The sequence below is a fragment of the Strix uralensis genome, chromosome 2 (genome assembly GCF_047716275.1).
Source record: "Strix uralensis isolate ZFMK-TIS-50842 chromosome 2, bStrUra1, whole genome shotgun sequence".
Classification (NCBI taxonomy): Eukaryota; Metazoa; Chordata; class Aves; order Strigiformes; family Strigidae; genus Strix; species Strix uralensis.
In genome coordinates, this window is record NC_133973.1 from 113,290,842 (window position 1) to 113,310,289 (window position 19,448).

Here is a 19,448-nt window from a genome sequence, read left to right on the forward strand (position 1 = left end):
ATATAAATACTACAAGAACTTAAAATATCTGGCTGAAAGAGCTGTTGCAAAGTTTGAACACTATGTTTAGTATTCCTTTTAGCTGGTGGAATACACAAAGGATTGGATGATTTCAGAAGAAAGTATACTAGAGGGGAAAAGATTTTCTTTCTATGGACAACTGATTCAAATCTAGTTTAGGTAACTACAGTGAATAAAAAATTACCAACTCACAAATAACTCAGCTACCTACCTCTGTGAAGTTATCCTGCAGTCCAAATTTATCATGGAAGCGAATAATAGCAACAACAACTTCCCTGTTGATGCTCTGAAGCATGGAAGCGAGGAATGCAAAAGCTAGCTTGGCCTGGAGAAGGAACTAGCTCTGATACTTAAATGCATGCACAGGTACAGGAGTCACTATTAAGAAAGTACGATTTACCATACAGCTCCACCAGTCTAACAGCAGAAATCAGCCAAAACTGCCTCTCACTTGTAGTTGTGTATCCTTGTCCCCTTCCTTATGCTGACACCAGCATCTACACCATTTTAGAATGTTTAACTGGAAGGATATTAACTCTGTGGGTAATTAGGGTGGGAGAGAAGGGGTAGGAGCATGGGGACAGGGACAAGGGGCTGGTGTGGGACTGTCCCTCCCAGGCACAGCTACTGCAATGCTACATGTACCCAACCCATAGCAAGTGTCAGAGAACTTACTGATTGCTTAGAAACTCAGGAATTGAATACAGAAAATAAAACTGGACAAACACATGAAATCATAAATCTGGAGGTGTGGAGACTGTTTCCCACTGTTCACAAGTCAATATAGAGAAGAGATTTTAAGCTATTAATGAAATGAGTGCATAAAAAGTGAATAAAATACAAAAGGAATGTTAAGTAGCAATTCGGCTTATATCCTCCATTACTAAACTTGGAACATTTTTGTACATTTTATACACCTAAGGTAACCTGCACATTATCACTTCTCTTAAATACATTCCCTTGTATATAATTTTATACATATAAAAATAAAAGATACTAGAGCTTATTCAATGGTATTTTATGTGCATAGAGGAAACCACAAGGACTGTTAGATCTTTTCCTGATCCTTTTGAATAGTAACTAGCTATACTGGAAAAAAACAAACTGCTGGTAATTTGATAAAACCAAGGATATTCACAAATTAATCACTCAAAGTGGATACTAATAGTATAACAGAATAGTTTTGTTTTTACCACAAGTAAAATTATTGGAACCTTTGTGGAATACCTACCAGTGATTATTTATGCCTGGTTTATGCTTAGTTTCCAGACTATCTTATATTTTGAGATTAGGACTGAAGTTTTACCAAAAAAATTTATGTACTAAGATTGCACTCAAACTATCTTTAGATTTTTACTACAGTAATTCAAACTTCTTAATGACAAGCAAACTCATTCTGTAAATAAACTGAATTTTGCAACAGAGCATTTCTGATTCTTTCATCCTTTTTTCCTCCCAATATGGTAGGAATGATTCTGGAAGGTCCTGAACAGAGTGGCAAACATCAAACCAAACAAAAATCCTTTTTTGAGAGCTCTCAGGTCCCCAAAGTCATAAAACTTCCACTTTCCCTGACTACTAAGAAGAGCCATGTAAAAATGCAAGTTCTAAAATGGGTACCACTAGAACACAGAGTCCAAACACTCTGATTTAATGCCTCGCCTTACAGCTCTGTGGAGAAGAGGATCAGAGCTACAAATACTAAGAAATTTGTCCTGGGAGATTACAGTCACAACTATCAAGAAAGTCACTTTTCTGCTGACAATCACAGACTACTTAGAGATGAAGAATACACTAAGCACCCTAATTTCAGGCTCAGTGGATAGAGCACTCAATTCCCTTCATGTAGCAAGACAGCTTGAATTAATAGCATCCTTTGTCCAAGGCAGGGTCACATGCCAAGGCCTGAGCAGATGCTAACCTTTGTCCCCAGGGCTCCCTAAAGGCAGAGGCTGTGGAAGTGGCCAGCATTCTGCAGGTGTATTAGGGTGAGACCTCAGTAGCAAGCAAGAGGAGCAGGTCCAAGCGTGGCCCCAGCCAGGCTGCAGTTTCTCTGGCAGTGCCAGCCTGCTCTCCTGCTTACCGCAGCCACATGCCCCTGTCCCTTCCCCATCTGCAGGCCACCCACTTGCTTCAGGCAAGAACTGATCCTTTCCCTGCAGGGTGAGTTTGCCACACATCAGCTTCTTGAATCAGCTCACTTCCGGTCTGCAAGAGTAGAATGCTAGTGTAAAAGACATGTCAGGGAAGGATAGGTCCTTCTTGTTCAGTGATTGTGTTTAAGTGGGCACTGAGAAACAGGAAGGAGGAGCCTCTTTCGTTCACTGGTATCTTGCTACAATCACTAAGCCTGATAGCATAGTGTGCATAGCATATTCAACTTTAAAACAGGTGCATGCTTGCCTGCAGATTAAGTGACGCCCTGCAAAACGGCTGTTATCATCTTCCTGCACCATAAATTACTAGAATATCAAACTAGTGCACCACAGAACTTAAGACATAATGCAGACTTTTACCTAAGAAACTGCCTACAGGCTTCTCTTTCTCTTGCTCATGGCCACAGGACTTCACGAATATTCTCTGTAAAAAGGTTCAATTTTACTGCTAAATGTATTACATTCATTTAATGAAGGACTAAATGTATTTCATTAATTTCTGTTCCTGACATGGTAGAAACACATCTTGAAGAGCAGAATAGAATATGGCAAACCACTTGGCAGCCAACAACCCGTCAGGCTTCCTACTGGCCATTGAGAAGTTTCTCGAATACCCGATGCTCTTCTGACAACGTAACTTGTTACGATACCAGCACTGTGTTCAACTCAGTATGTGACCAGCAAGCCGAGGAGGAGCCAGACGTTCTCCTGGGACTGTTGTGGGATGCTGCTGTGTTTGAGCAATGCAGGCAATAGCTGATGTGGGTGCCTGTGTGCCGCCAGGATTAAGCTGCCTCTGAAGTTACCACCACTAGTAAACATGGAGTGGCTTTTGCCAGCCACTGCTACAGTGACTGGGCACACAGGACCACAGAGGAAGAGACCTGTGTAGTAGTAGAAGGATTGCTTAAAAGCCTTTGCACAGCACAAAGGTGAAGAGGATGATGGTATGAGGATTTTGATATGGATGGTGGCTACTGTGGAAGAAGACAGGGAAGTATGAGCCATGGGAAAGAGACCTGAAGTTCAAGGCCTTATTCCGAGTCTGAATGAAATGCAAGTCTGCAGAAAAAAATCTTGCCATTCAAAGGTAGATTAAACAAGTTTTGTAATCCTTAAAATAAGGCCTTGAAGATAACTATGAGAAGTAGCAAATAAAATTAAAATGTTCACTATGCAAAATGTGCACTCTCATTTCATTACACAAAAAGACACCTTAGAATTTATTTCTAGTAACTGGGAGACAATGAAATAGCTTCTGCTAGCCCACCTAAGAGCTGACTTGTGAGAGCACAAGTGAGCCATCCACCTGTGCCATTTGGATTCTTCTACAGAATCCTTTCTCCAATAAACTTAATTGCTGATCTGATCTAGAAACTGCAAAAACCGGAATTTATTATAGAATTTCCTGCAGTCTATAGTGATGGCACTCCAGCTTCTTGTAGCTTGATTCTTAAACTTTTATTCAGATTTTTTTTTTGAAACTATGAATTTGAAAAATGCATTTGGAAATAAAATTCAGAATAAATCTAATTATCTGATTCATTCAAAAAGTAAAAGCAGTCTAAGGAAAGAGCAGATTCAAATTCTTATCATTTGGATTCATGCTATTCTTCAAATAAATTGCAAATATTTATTTACGAAAAGTATTTTGCAATATTTCCATAACAAATCTGAGGAAAAGACTCTTAATCATCCTACTGTTGGTGAGCCCTATTTTATTCTTGTCATCTTACTGACCTCAGTGGGCCAAGTGAGCACTACTCACCTTGAGTAAGCATGACCATTTTAGCAGTAATTTCAAAAAGAAGTAATGCAAATGACTAATGCAGTTGTTGACTAATGCAGCATTGATCAAAAATACTTGAATATTTAAGAAAACATCAGAACACAAAAAGATGATTATTCTTATTTCCCGAACAGTGAATCCCAATTCTGATCCCATCTCCAACACATTACAGGAGTACTTTCCAGAACTGCATGACATGCACAGTATCTTATTGACATGTGCAGAGCAAAAGTCTGTTTTGAGAGCTGCACAAAGGAGCATTTTGAGGTCTCTCAGTTTGGTGGGACAATTCAAAGGCCAGACTGTGACTTGGCTTTTTTTGTCCCCTAGGAATAAGAGTGCACGCTCACTGAGAATACACCACTGACCATATCATTCTGACTACAGTAGTTAACAGATACCTAAAATGAACTGACTCCAGGGCCCATAAACTACCTGCCTCTTTAGCTGGCTGACGAACATGAAAATCCAAGCAGTATGCTACGTGAACACCTCTGCAAGTGCTGTGTGACACTGAACTGAAATTCTGCTCGGCATGTCAAGAATGCTAGTATGTTAAACACCCTAGATAGCAAAATCAGAGAAAACTGTCATTCTAGGTAGAATAACAGAGTATATTTCATGGTATGGTATGGGCAATGGGCACGGTTGGCAGTCTGTTAGAAAATGTTAATGCTCTGTGTAAGCCAAAACACAAAAATCAATAGAAAGGGCTGGGTCTGGTGGGACTATAAAGACTGGGAAGGGCTTTACTTACTTAGAAATGCTACTTACAGGCACTGTTTTAAAGTGTCCATTTACAGAAACATACATGGACAGAACCTCTACACTATTACCATTTGAACAAAATATCTACTGTAGGATCCAAAGTTATTTTTCTTTTAAAACAGTATGTTAGACCTCTTTCTACTAGGAAAATGCCCCAGCATAATTTATAGCTTACTTCTGCTCTTGGGTATGCAGACACAACACCTATTCTCTTAAAAACATGTTCCTGTGCATGCATGTACAGGCTTCCCAGCAGTTTCTCAAGCAAGGGAAGTGTTTTGCTCTGCTCCACCCATCACATAGCAGAGCTGAAGAAAGCCCTAGGTCTTTTGAACTCCCTACTGTGTTCTTATCAAATTGTTTTTCAGCTAGAAAGGATATGTACAGATTTATGAACATAACCTTCCAGATTGAATGCAAAAAATATAATTGGTAACAAGTTTAAGTCAATCTGGATTAATTTATTGTATTTCCTTAGTTTTTATTCAAATGCAGTAGAAAGTGTGTTTATCATCTAAAAGAGTGTCAGAAATACCAATTATTCATCTACTATTTCCATTTTCCTAAAACAGAATTTCGTTTAAGGACTTCTAATTTCAGACCAGAAACACCTTTGTTGTTTGGAAATACTTTCAATATACTTCAATGTAGAGGAAAAAGAAAAAAAATATTAAAATGTTATATTTAATTCCATAATGTAGACATTTTTACATTCTTAAGTGCTAGTTTTACTAAGTCTTAAAGTTACAGTAGTCTATTGCAAAAGTAATGCCAGAAGTGATTTGATTTCTGCACCATGAAGTGACTTGTTTTTATTCTGTCATAAACTGTGACTAGCTTGTTATAAAATATGTGTTGTCACAATACACACTTATGTTCTCAGTATTGGATTAACATTAGTCCAAAAAGGTAACTAAATCATAAAATTCTCTTCCAGTCCTTTTGGGATCACTGATTTGAATAAATATGCACTAAATATTTTCAAAGGAGGGCAGATAAGCAATGCTGTTTAGGTAATACTATTATTCCCTGGTGGCTTCACACTTGTGGTAGAAAAATAGATTCAAACAAGGACTACAGTGTTACTGAGGTTACAAATGACCTGGAAAAATACAGTTTCTGTGTATATCATTTAATGAAGACAAGTCACACATCTAATATAGTGTTATTTCTATTTCTTTGCAAGTATTCAAATACATATCTTGTATTAAGCAGATTTTGAAATTTTTTATACCATAGAACTTTAAAATACTAGTCTTTTATGCAGAAGTTATTAAATTAAAGATAGTGGGATGATCAGAACCTTACTGCATACGTAGCCAAGTTGGATTTTTCCAGAGACATTGTGTTTTATCTTTTAAAAGCAGTTAATTATAGAGATTTAGCACTGTCAGTACAGCTTCTATCGAAAAGGAATATACTGTTCATGTATTTTAAATCAAAAAGCAGATTTCTGCCAGAGTTATCCCATGGCCTTACCTAATCTCAATGTATTTGCAAGCACTAAATTTTATTCAGAAATCTTCATTACATAATATTGCTAAAAATCTGAAGAGTGACTGATTTAAACAGCAATGGAAATCAGGAACAGCAATACTGAAAAGACCAAAGAAGACTAAAATGCTATTTGTTTACATTCTGCAAAACGCAGCCTGGATTAGATAAACAGATGGATTCTTTCTGGATGGAAATATTGCATAAGATTCTGAAATTAAGCATAGAGAGTGGGAAGTGCAGCTATAAGCAACTGATGTTTTCCTTTTATGATATTAAAATAATGACTTTCAGACCTTAAGTATAATCATTATATTTTTGTCCTCAGTGCACAATTAATAAAAACCCACTTCTGAGCAATGCCACACCCTTGTGATTAAACAGCATTTCCACAAATATTAAGATAAACCCTGAACAAATCAAATAAACATGTAGGCAGGAAACACTGTTTGGAATGCACTCCCTGCAATGTACTATTAGAGACAGCCAGAAAGCAGCCTAACTTCAGAATTCAATCAAGCAAAACCTAGTATAATCTCATTACAGCCTTTGCAGTTAATGAAACCTATTTAAATCTCTGACATTCTGATTTTTAGAGCTCACAAAAGCAAAAAATTATTTGGTTTCTATAACACAAACATATAGAAATATAAGATTTTATCCTTTAGGTTATCCTAGCTATTTACCAAGCAATGCGTAATATGAAAAGATTACTCTTCTGCTACTCACTATTGCTCCAGGATTTCAGTAAATATTTGATACTGATTTCAAAGAAGCCTGAATCCTGCTGGCTAGCCATGTCTGCTGCATACAAAGAGGCTTCTATAATTCTGAGCAGCTGAAGTGGCAGGTACTATGTATGTAGATGTGACTGTCACCAGTTAGTGATGTAAACGAGGGGTCAGAGGAGGAAATGAAGTCTCCGCAGATCCACTTCTTCCGTTCATGGTAGGTAAGCTCATTAAAAAAGAAAAAAGCTCAACAACAACAACAAAAACACACCATGAGATTTTTGTCCTTTGCTCTTCCTCCAGGGCTCGTACTTAATTCTATCTGCAGAGTATTTTATTCCCCCACCCCCTCAGTATGTATTTTCATTTATTCCATTCCACAACTGGGCAAATTTCTTCCGGTCGGTTAAGGCATATGCAGTACCACAGCACTTGTTCCATAAGCACGGTTAGAGTATCTTCCCGAAGGGTGTCTGAGCTGTGCTTTTAATAACGTGCAGTCTGCTTGTCTGAAGCTTTTTTTCCATCAGAAGCTGACAGCCGGAGCGTATGCACCTCCTCTTGCGAACTGAGTATCAACTTGAAGCCCCGCTGAAACAGTCTCTTCTGCAGCTGGAGGAATTTCACAAGTACTGTTCAGCTTTAGGAAAAAACCCACCCTCTAATGAATATCCTCTGCATGCTCTGGTCAGCTGCTCTCCTTCCGCCTGTTTCCAAGAAGAGCACGCTGAACTATACACAACTGCATCATGCTGCGGTAAAGCAGAGCTGCACCCATATATCTGATTGCAGTGACGCTGGAAAAAAAAAGGCTCTCCCTCAGCCCAGTTGCACAAGAGAAGCCCTTCCAAAGCACTAAAAACACAGCATTCAGACTGGCTGCTTCTGCTTTTCTTTCACCGCTACAGAAAAACGTGTTGTCATTTTTTTCTTGACTTTTTTTTTTCCCTCTTAACAAAGATGAGAGACAGCAAGCTGAATTCATAATGGCATATAAACCAGAGAGGTCAGTGCTTGGTATTCACCTCCAAAAGAACCACAGAAAATTCTCAGTTTGATGTCATTTTAATCTTGAATAATGTTTTTTTAAAAAGAAACTGAATTCACATAAGTCATTCACATAAGAAAATGAGGCAGAAGCAATTCACTGCTTGTTAATCTCTCTGTATTTTCTGCAAAATACTTAATTGCTAGCTACAATTTCCACACTCCTAAATTCAAATAATCACAGTACATCACTATGCATATTTTAACGGTAATGAAGAAAAATATGAAGAATCAGTTTCCCAAATATTTTTAGTTCCATATATTCTTGGTATCATCCTTTCACATATTATTTCCTGGGAATAACAGTACTTCTTTTCACACTTAGTGGAATAAATTTCCTGCAGCTTCTCATAATTACAGTATGTGAGCCAAAATAGAGCTTGTCTGCTGCTGATTCTTCTAAAAACTTTGTCAGCAATTATATTTGCACATTATTTTTAGTTTCAGTATGCAGAATATTTGATGTTTGGTTTGGAAACTGAAGAACACAAGCATCATTGAGGCCAAACTCCCATGGTTCTCACTGAAAATATGCTAAATGTCTTCTGTAAACATACCTCATCTAGAGATAAGGTTTTGTGTCTTCACTAAGGGAAAGCTGTTGTAGAAACTGATTTTATAAACCTTCCAGTTCCTAAATGAAGTTTACTCAAAACCAGTTTACACCCTTTTGTGAACATGGAGTATCAGAAATGTTGAGTATCTCATGTTTGGTCTCACCAGCTATCAAAGAAATCTGATCAGCTCTTTCTCCCTATACTCTTAAATATTATCCCACTGCTGTCACTCTGAGCCCTCAACTTCTTTCCCGAGACCCCCCCATCCTTGTCCCCATCCCTGTCCCCATCCACTGACAATGCCTCTTCATCATAAAATCCTGTTCTAACCAGCACACTCCAACTTTTTACAATTAAGGTTAAATTTAATACCAAATATGGCAAGTCCCAAGACCTACCATCCCCCTAATAGATTTTTTCAGCAGAGACAATGCCAGGTAGGTTTGGAAGTCCTTATTCATCCTCACAAATGCAAATTCCTATGTTCAAGGATTTAAGTAATAATTTCCCCTGTGGTGCTACATCAGATGCTTTTCTGAAGATGACCGATATATATATTTTATCACAATTCTCCTGTTGAAAATAAAAATATAAGGCTAATTTGCAAATAGTTGTCTTTCCTAAATCTGTGTTGGATTCTATCCAGTTTTCAACTAAATCCAAACCTTTAAATTTAATCTCCCACCAAATTTTCTTTCAAAGCCTTGAGTGTGGCTGAGGTCAAGCAGCCTCTCTGTTGATACAGATCCTTTTCCCCCATAAATTCTGTGCTTTAATTTATAAGGCAGAATCTCTGTTTTGATAGATTCAACAAAAATTTTATTACCCAAGCTGCAATTTCATATGCCTGCTCTTCCATTATTATCAGTGGGAAGTTATCTGGTTTTTGTAATATGAATTTGAAGATATTTGAGGTTTTTTTTCCACCTCATAACTAATTTTTTGTTTTGTTTGTATTATTTCTCCTACCTCTGTTCCTCTACAAGGCCCCATCCTCATGGAAAATAAAGGCAAGGCATTCACTTAGTGGTCATATCTTATTCTTACTCTATCTCTCATCCTCACTGGATACTGAACCCTTTAAATTTGATGTTTTTGTTTCAAAATTGTAAAGGACCAAGGACTTTTAACAATTTGCTTTTCTTTCCTTCACATATTCGTACTCTGCTGAAATTCTGATAGTGCTCACTTTAAATCAACAACCTCTAACATCCAAGCCACAACTGTCGTTTTGCTAAGAATGCAATGGGGACTCTTCCAATAACTCTGCAGTCCTTTTCAAGAATGGTGCAGCATTCAATGAAATGACTGGGGTATCAGTTTAAAACAAACAAAAGGTAGTATCTTCTTTCTTCAGGAAGTTGTGAGCTTCTGGTACTTGTTGCTACTGGAGGTTGTAGAGGTAGACAGCATCAGCAGCTTCAAGATGCTGATAATAAACACAAATTTAGGATACTAAAAGGACCAGGCAAAGAGTACTCCCCTCTAACATCTCCAATATGGCAATGCATGCGCTGGGGTGTATGAGAGGGATGGGGTGTATGAGAGGGATGGGCTGCAGAAAGTGGCTACGCCCATGTGCACTCTTCCCAAACAGGATCTTCTACTGCTGCTGTTGGGAGAAGAACACCAGGTGAGATGGGTGACTGGTGGGATTCTGTGGGGTGCTCCTGAGTGTCTCACATTTCCCTCCCAGGCAGAATGGTTCAAGATTCTGTTGGTTGGTTGGTTTTGGTGCTTTCAAGAAATTTCAGACATGCCCTGTAGGCAAGTACTTTATTTCTTCATTGTCACTAACCAATTCCTTTTATTTCTCATAGTTTGTCTTTTCAAAACTGCAGGCCTACCTTGCTTATCCTGAATCAGCTTGTGCAAACACAATCCCATAATCTTCCTGTCACTTGTCCTTCTTGGTCTTCACCAGTTATCAAGTCTAACCAGCACAATCTCTTCTTGGCTTTGTGATCATTTGGCGAACAAATAAAGGGCTATCACATCAAAGGATATCTGGATTGGACTACTTAAGTGGAGTTTGTGTCTGGGATGTTAAAGTATCAACCAGTGCCTACTTGCACTTCCCTGTGGCCTAACATTAAAAAGGCTATAGCTACATTCATCCTCTGTCTAGGAGTGGCATATTCCATAGCACCTTTTTTACTTACTTTCTGTGAAGTGATCTGGAGCCAAAGTAATTCCATTTCATGTATAGTAGTCTTTTTTTAACACTGCATCACAACATTAATATACAATGCAGAATCTCACTGCTTTCACCTTTTAGTATTCTTTCTGAAGAACACATTTACCTGTTGTGCGCTTCCACTGACAATATGCTGTTGCACTGAAATACTGAACAACCGAACGGATGTTCTAAGACAAAACAGATTAAAGAAAAATGTCATCACTCTCAGATTTTATATTTTTGGCATTGTATGAAAGAGTTCATACAGAATACAACTTTTACATTATGCTTCCTGATCTCACAACTGTACTAAGGAGATGTAGAGACTAATGAACTGCTTTCAGTCTACAGAGCAGCCTCATCAGCTACAAGAGAAAAAATTGCCCCACTACTTAATACAGGTGTTCCCAGCACAGTATTCAACACTATTGTTAAAATTTACTGCAGGGTTGACACTCCTCCGTTACCAGTTCTGCTTTAGAAAGTACCACCCTGAACATAAATGCTTCTGAATTTAACTTTTGCCCTAATAACATCTTTAAAATTAAAAGTATAACCAATTAAAATCTTAACTAATTTCTATCATTAAATAATCATAAAATATTTAAAAAACCTTTTAAATTATAAACTTCCTTTAAATATTTGCCAGTCTAAATTTGTTCAAATAGGACATTCCTCAGATAATACCATGGTTCTGCTCACATTTTGGAAACACTTCTAAAACAGGTATAATGCACTGAAATGGCAGAAACAGCAGCATTCTAATCGGAACTTATTTTAGGGAAGCTGACAAGTCTAAGAAGTGTTGAAATTATACAGCTTCCACTTTAATTCTTGTTGATTTTATGGTATTTAGAATTTAATTACATATTCCAGGTTGTGAAAGATAGACAGGCGTAAGCATACAAAATCTGTCAGTGTAAGTAAGCTTTCTGATGATGGATATTACAGTCTTATATTTAGAAATACAGTGGGCTTCTTCTTATGATATTACTACATGGGAGTTTACGATAAATTAATGACAATGTAACATTTTTTTCACCATAAAAAATCATAATCTGTAATGTAAGGTTTTTCATAGATCTACCATGAGGAAGCACCTGCTAATTACGATGATAATAGAAGCATGGTTTCAATTATAAACATTTGTATGTAACTCAAACTCCACATTTGTTACATGCAGTGCACCTTCTGTTCTCTCATCTGCTTTCTGAGATCAGAGGTAGCACATATCCAGGACCCTTGGGTACCTGGCTTACACCCTCTCTGCCTGAACAAAGTCTGTGGAGTTTCCATGTCCCAACTTTGGAAAAAACAGGTTGGGAGGAGCTGTTTGTCAGCATGCTCAGAAGTGTTCTCGTGAACACTGCATGAACAGCTATTTTTATTGCAAAATATCTGAAAAATAGACTTCCAAAACTTTCACTCAGTAAAAGAAAAAGAATAACACAAATACATACCACTGGAGGTATTCACAATATCTAACTTGAGGGATCCAGCTTAGATGCCTATGCTGGGAGGTGAGTGCTTTCGGCATGACTCAAGAGTTCCCACAATCATTTTCCGAAGCAGCCTATTTCTCCTCACTGTCTATACATGATAACTAGGGTAACAACTTTTGTAAATTGGGTTCTTTATTTAGATTCTTAATATTTAGTAGCATATACCCATTTTGTTTACATTTTTAGTGACTACTATTTATAACAGTCATACAGGCAGTTTAGTCCTCTACATTCTGAGCAATGCTTGCAGGAAAGAGAGGGACCTGGGGGTGTTGATTGACAGCCAGCTGAACATGAGCCAGCAGTGTGCCCAGGTGGCCAAGAAGGCCAATGGCATCCTGGCTTGTATCAGAAATAGCGTGGCCAGCAGGGACAGGGAAGTGATCTTACCCCTGTACTCAGCACTGGTGAGGCCGCACCTCGATTACTGTGTTCAGTTTTGGGCCCCTCACTACAAAAAGGACATTGAATTACTCGAGCGTGTCCAGAGAAGGGCAACGAAGCTGGTGCAGGGTCTGGAGCACATGTCGTACGAGGAGCGGCTGAGGGAACTGGGGTTGTTTAGTCTGGAGAAGAGGAGGCTGAGGGGAGACCTCATCACCCTCTACAGCTACCTGAAAGGAGGTTGCAGAGAGCTGGGGATGAGTCTCTTTAACCAAGTAACAAGCGATAGAACAAGAGTGAATGGCCTCAAGTTGCTCCAGGGAAGGTTTAGACTGGATATTAGGAAGCATTTCTTTACAGAACGGGTAGTTAGGTGTTGGAATGGGCTGCCCAGGGAGGTGGTAGAGTCCCCATCCCTGGAGGTGTTTAAGAGTCGGGTTGACATAGCGCTGAGGGATATGGTGTAGTTGGGAACTGTCAGTGTTAGGTTAACGGTTGGACTGGATGATCTTCAAGGTCTTTTCCAACCTTGATGATTCTGTGAATCCTTAAAAAAGCACATGGAGATATGAATATAGCACTGTCCTTGCACAATCTTTCAGGGCTCATTTTAGCTTGGTATGAAAGGACCTGTTTGGATTTTGCAATCTGAACTCTTCAGAATCTGAGGCTAAATGCAGAGAGGAGCTGAAGGCCTCTAAGGGATGACAACAATAACAAAGCAAGTATAAACTCTAGATTCAAATTTTGTGCACATAATTTCTTTCCTAGTTCTCACACACTTACTGTCTTCTAGTTGCAGAAACCAGTAAGTATAACAGTGTGTTCTGTATTTGCTGCTAACAGAATGAGTCTTTTAACTTATGTAGCAGGTGATTATATTTTTGATCTCTGAGGACTTTTATTCAAACTCCATCAATACAGTGATTGTATTTATAAGTGCACAAATATCTGCTAACAGTACAAAGCCTCTCCTTGGTCTGCAGTGATAGATCTTTATAATCCAATCTCTCCGACTGTCATCCTGCAAGACAGGAGCACTTCAGCCCTAATCTAGCAAAAAACATACGCAAAACACAACTTTTTATTTGCCCAGCTTGTGCTTAATACCTTGTTTCTATCTTTGCTGGCGTCAATCATTCTGCTCCTGCCCAGCTCTCCTCAGCTTCCAGGTAGTGATGTGGACACAGATCCCAAAGCCAAAAGTAGATTTACTGAACTGCTGGACCTTTTGACATGCTTTTTTATTTTCTATGGCTTCACCAAGTCATACAGCTTTGCCTTGTAATTTGGGTCAATTCCTATGTTCTTTTAGCCAGATAGTGCTGTATACTGAATTAGACCCGTGTCTCTGATTTTCATGGAATCAGCTTGGATTTACACTGGTACAGTTTATGTAAAAGTTTGGCTGTCTGGAGTTTTTCCCCCAAGGAGCAAGCAAGGGCTGCTTATTAAAAAGGTCTCTGGGGTTTTGATATGATCTAGTCCTTTTGGGCAAAATAAAGCAACCCTACAAAGAATGATTCCCAGATCTATTTGATTCTAGCGCAGAACACACCTAACAGAAGAAAACAAAAAGGATCTATTGTATTATCACATCACTGTAGTGTATTAATACACTGTATTGTATTAATACATCACTCGTATTATCACTGGGATAGATTGCATTGCATTCATGATTTCACATTCTCTTCTTTAATAAAACTACTTGGAACCTCTTTATAATCTACTCTTGAAAGACTGCACTGGCTTTCAGATGGATACTGGTCATAGTCAAATGGTATTCAGGTGCCTAAATATGGTGTTCAGTGTGATTATAGATACCTTAAGGTATGTGAGCTATTCACAGAGACTGGCAGATATGACTTAAGACCTACATTAGATCCACAGCAGTTAGAGGCTTTCTCCTAGACACCTATGTTGAGGTATCTGATTTGCTCCCTTTGGCTTCAGGAGGAAAGAAAGGAACAATGAAAAAAATTATGTATTATTTGTGAAGTGACAAGTCCATGTATAAGCCAGCAATAAAAAGGAATAATATTTTTATATTTAAGCAGAAAACCCCCCATAGTATTTATATGTCATTTATTTTCTTCAACTTGGCATTTGTTGAGTTTAAGCTCTTCTTTCCTTATATTAAAATATTTACAAGATTTTTTTACTTTTCTTATTACAGCTTGCATAACACAAAACAATTCAAGCCAAACATTAACAAAGTAGCTTGTACACATACTTTACTAATGTCCTTTGTTAAAATAAAAAATTACCTGAATCGACTGTACTCTATGTACTATAATGTCCCTTGATTTAAGAAGGTAAATATCTTGCTGGGGTCCAAATTAAAAGTACAGAGTGACAGAAAGCACTGCACAAAACAAGATTTCATTAAGCAAACCTAATTTAATGTGATAAGCTCTAAATAAACAACATAAATCCTTCTTAGTTTATGTCTCACTAGTTTTGCTACACCATTTTGTTTTGCCTTGTGTTTGTAACTGACTGTTAAAATATTGCCACCTAGTGATGAAAAGCAAAACAAGCGGAAGCAGAAGAACAGTAAATAATGCATTGGGAATACATGTTTACATTGTAAACTGTGTCAGAACGGAAGATAGGAAGCGCATGTCTGTATTTCTAAAGAATATCAGGTAATTGGGGTGCAATTATATAAAATATGTTAATAGCAGCCTATTAAATAGAATTTAATAGAGCAAAATTAAAGTATTTTAATAGATACATGATAGATTCGTGTATCACCCAGCTCCCATTCTCAGCTTGTTCAGTGAATTCATAAGAGTAACTAAATAGGTTGTAAGGGGTTTGTGACTTATCTGTAAATTACAAATGATAACTACCTACTAGGCATTTTGCAGAGGATTAATTAGTTAATGTTGGAATTATGCCTTCAAGATTCAAAGTACTATTATCCTTTCCTTGACTGCTTTGGAGCTGTCAAACTGACATGTCCTCTTAGGACTCCGCCATTCACCTCTGATTTTCTCCCTAGCTGAACAGTCCCTGGAAGCATCAGCCAGCCAGGAACAAATTTCATTTGCCCAGACCTACCATACATGTGCTAAGAATATACCAACCTATGAGCCAATTTGAAATCTGCACATCTACCACTGGGGCATGGATTCAGGCAACACTGATGCAAGAAATACTGCTGTGCAAGCCAAAATGCAGCCTGAGTCCTGCAAGCACAGCCTACAGGCATCAGCTAGCATGAAGAATAACTTGAGTAGTATTTTCTTCCTGCTCTTCACCTTAGTTTCCAGGAAGCATCCCTAAACTAGCTGTTTTCCATTACTGGAATCCTATAAACTTATTTTCTTCTCAGTTTTGTTACAAACCCTTACCTATATTTTAGATAAAAGATTACACAGCATACTCTCCAAACATCCCAGCATGATGTGTCAGAACTTCCTCATAGCAGTAAATTTCCAAATGGCCACTGATGGTGCCTCTAATTCTGAGTGCTTGGTTCAGAGATGAGATTCAGTAACTGAACCCCACTCACGCACTGAAAGTGTAATTTGTACTAGGTAACTTATGCCTAAGAGATTGGTACTAGGTCACACAGAGCCTAGGACAGAGGGAATGCAGGGGTTGTAGCTGTCCCTTTTTTCCTCAAGTTATGAAATTTCATTATACAATGCACAGACTGAACGCCCAAATACTTCCCTTCTGCGATGTCGTCGTATCTATTCTACTCTCCTCACAGCAAGCTCTGCAGGAGGGCAGAAAACTGGAAGCCAGGAAGGTGAAGGGTTGGAGCATGCCCATCACTAGATATTCATAGAATCATAGAATGGTTTGGGTTGGAAGGGACCTTTGAAGATCATCTAGTCCAACCCCCTGCCATGGGCAGGGTAGTCTTTCACTAGATCAGGTTGCCCAAAGCAACCTGCTTGTTTCTACAGGGTCTCTAGGGATGGCTAACGATTACTGCATGTTACTATAGCTGAGATCATAAGACTTCTCAGCTTTTCTTCTCCTCATTCTTGTGCTTGCCATTAGCAGGTGAGCTAGTGAGGTTCAGGAACAGATGTCCCTTTCTTCTCCCAGGGCCAGGCACCATGTCAAACCCCCTCTCCACCACCCTCCCCAGGCATGCAGGAGGCAGCCAGCTGGGAACCTGCCTTGGAAACGGAAAAGCTCCCAACTCTTCAGACAGGTGCCTGAGATGTGATGGGAAGCAGAGGGAGGCAGACAAGGAGGGGGTTGTACCCACTCAGAGTGGCAAGCTGATGCCAAAACCAAGGCATCCCTGACCCAAATACAAGCCACATCACACTTGTAGAATGACGTGTTCAAAATGCTCATTTTCCACAAGATACGTCCCTGTAACATGCTGCACACCTATGATGTTTTCATTGATCATCTAATTAGGAGGAGGAATTTTCAGTGCAGTAGCTCCAATTTGTTCTCAAATACTAGTCCACCCGTCAGACAGTTCTTAACTCACTGTATGCACTTCTTGCAGTGTGATTTTTAAACACAAATGTTTTCCTGAATCTCAAATACATTTACAGATGTATTTTCTTTCTCTTAATTCTGCCACAGCAGTTCTTAAAGCTTTCTGTGACTTTAAATAAGATGCTCTTGTGATAAGCTACTTGCTTACTTGTTCTTTTTTTAAACTTTCCTTTCCATTCTCTAGTTTTGTCTTTAATTATTAACACTTCTTCCTTTCTGGCTGACCTATCTGGATACTCACACCTCAACGTTTTCATTACTCTGTAGAAAGGTATCCTTCTGCTTATGTCCCTTTGCTCCACTAGCAACATGAACCTTAGAAGTTGATTTTTTACCTCTCATAAAATTAGAATAAACATGTTGGAAGGGTTTCAACCAACTTCCATCTACTACAGATCAAGATGAGATGGACATGGGATCAGACTGTACTACATTTGCTGCCTCTTACACCTTCCTATCAGGTATCGTGCTCTGCCTGCTACCAGAGAGAGGCCGTCAGACCAGCCAGGCATTGGGTCTGAGCTGGCACACACGTGTCCGTGTAACGCAAACACCTCCACAGTTCCCTCAGATGGGTCTTATGCATACAGCATTCACTCTGAATTATTAAAAAAATGCTACCTCTTGCAACACCTGTGTAAGAATTACCTGTCTGAAACAGGGAAACTGAGCGCCGTCAGGATTAGCTGACCTTAGATAAGTAACACCACCTTTTACCACTCTTTCAAATGATGAAGTATCAAATTGTATGTATCACTGCCTTAACTTTCCCCACTTCCCTGACACATACTGCCACATACCATCTCAAACAAGACCGTACATCCTTCAGAGAAGGACTCAGGCCCTTTCTGTGAGTGAAGTGCTTGGCATAGCTGGAGCCTGGGCTCATTACAGGATAAGGAGCTTTCTTATTTCACTCAGAAGTGCTAACAGAAAGATCCAAAGTTCAGGTTCTGGTAGCTCAGGCTAGCGCTACCTCCAGTTAGACCAGGACCTAATGACTCAGCTGGATAACATCTACAAGTTCTAAAGCTTCTTTCTTGTTTCGAGGTGGGAAGAAGTAATGCTTCAAAAATCGGGATTACCTAAGAAGTCATGCCAGGTGGTAGACCAAAAAAAAATTCTTTCTTTCACTGACTGCAGTTTATAAATAGGGCATGCACATGAACGTACACTTCTCAGCTCAGTTGATACCTTCAGTAGCTAGGCTGTCAATCACCATGCTCTTCATCCTTTTGAACATATTTCTGTATATCCAAAGTAAAACTAAATAGCTATCAGCAAAAATCTTCATGACTGAAACCACTGGCTGTTTTACAGCAACTTTATATAAATGACTGCAGTGAGGCAGTGTCAGGAAAAATCAGGCCATATGATTTTACAGTGAAATTTCTGTTTCTCATTGTAGTTTTTCCATCGCATTTCTCCTCATTATGTGCAGATGACCCTTCAGTTACAGCTTCTGCCTTAGCTCTCTCCTGTTACTACTCAAAATATTCTTCAAAGAACTGAACGCCAGTAAACCATCTCAATTCTAATCAGCTGTTGAAGGGAAAGTTTCTTGGTTTATGTAGCTTTGAGGTCCCTTTCCATATAACCCTCCCTAGGCAAGTGCTCGTGAGACACAGCATACAGGGTTTACTATGTAATACCCTTACTTGCCCAATGGTGTGATTAGGCGCTGGCTAAAGAGGAAGTAACACTTTGGTTTAAAAAAAAAAAAATCTCGCCAGTCTTACATAGGAACACTTGTTCTGACTTGCAAAATCTTTTCTGCATTTTTTTAAAGTATAGGGAAGCAAAACATTTTTTTTAATTACAATGTTATCTATAAGGATGTTTCACCTTTTGAAGTAACCTGTGGCAGGAGAGATCTCAATTTCAGAGATAGGGTTTTTCTTTGCTGTTTCCTCCTCCTCCGTCAACATAGTAATTTTTAACTGATGAGCACTTGTGCAAGGGCTCTCCCCTGCTGTGGTGAAGGTTTTGCAACAGCAACTCATCCACCTGGGCACACGCAATAGACTAATAGAGCTCCAGCATCCTCCAACTTGCTGCTTCTCTATAGAAGCACCAGAGTCCTCACAGAGGCCAAGTTAAATATACATGCAGTCTTTCTAATTGGGTCCTTTGTATCCTTCAGAGTCCATCCCTTCCTGCTAACCTGAAAAACATCTTGGTTTTCGGAGAGGTACAAGGTCTAACACAGCTCCCTGCTTATGCTGGAAAAAGGCATATTACCTTCTTCCTGTTTAAAAGGGTAATGCTACTCAAGGTTTCTCTCGTGCTACATTTGAATGGAAATTGCAATTTAGTGAAAAAATGTACTGAACAAAACTTA

The 19,448-nt window shown here is 38.9% G+C and overlaps 1 protein-coding gene across 5 annotated transcripts in view; it reads right to left on the reverse strand.

Annotated features, from left to right (window-relative positions):
• FRY (FRY microtubule binding protein) overlaps window positions 1–19,448 on the reverse strand; it is a 217,630-nt gene that overhangs the window by 167,714 nt on the left and 30,468 nt on the right. For 3 of the 5 annotated variants that reach the window (XM_074859861.1, XM_074859860.1, XM_074859859.1), the window contains exon 1: window positions 6,958–7,646. The exons of the other annotated variants lie outside the window; for them this stretch is intronic. In XM_074859861.1, the coding sequence (XP_074715962.1) occupies window positions 6,958–7,027 (70 nt within the window). In that variant the 5' untranslated portion in view covers window positions 7,028–7,646. Of the gene's footprint in view, window positions 1–6,957; window positions 7,647–19,448 lie in introns of those variants that run through there. 5 annotated transcript variants of the gene reach the window in all.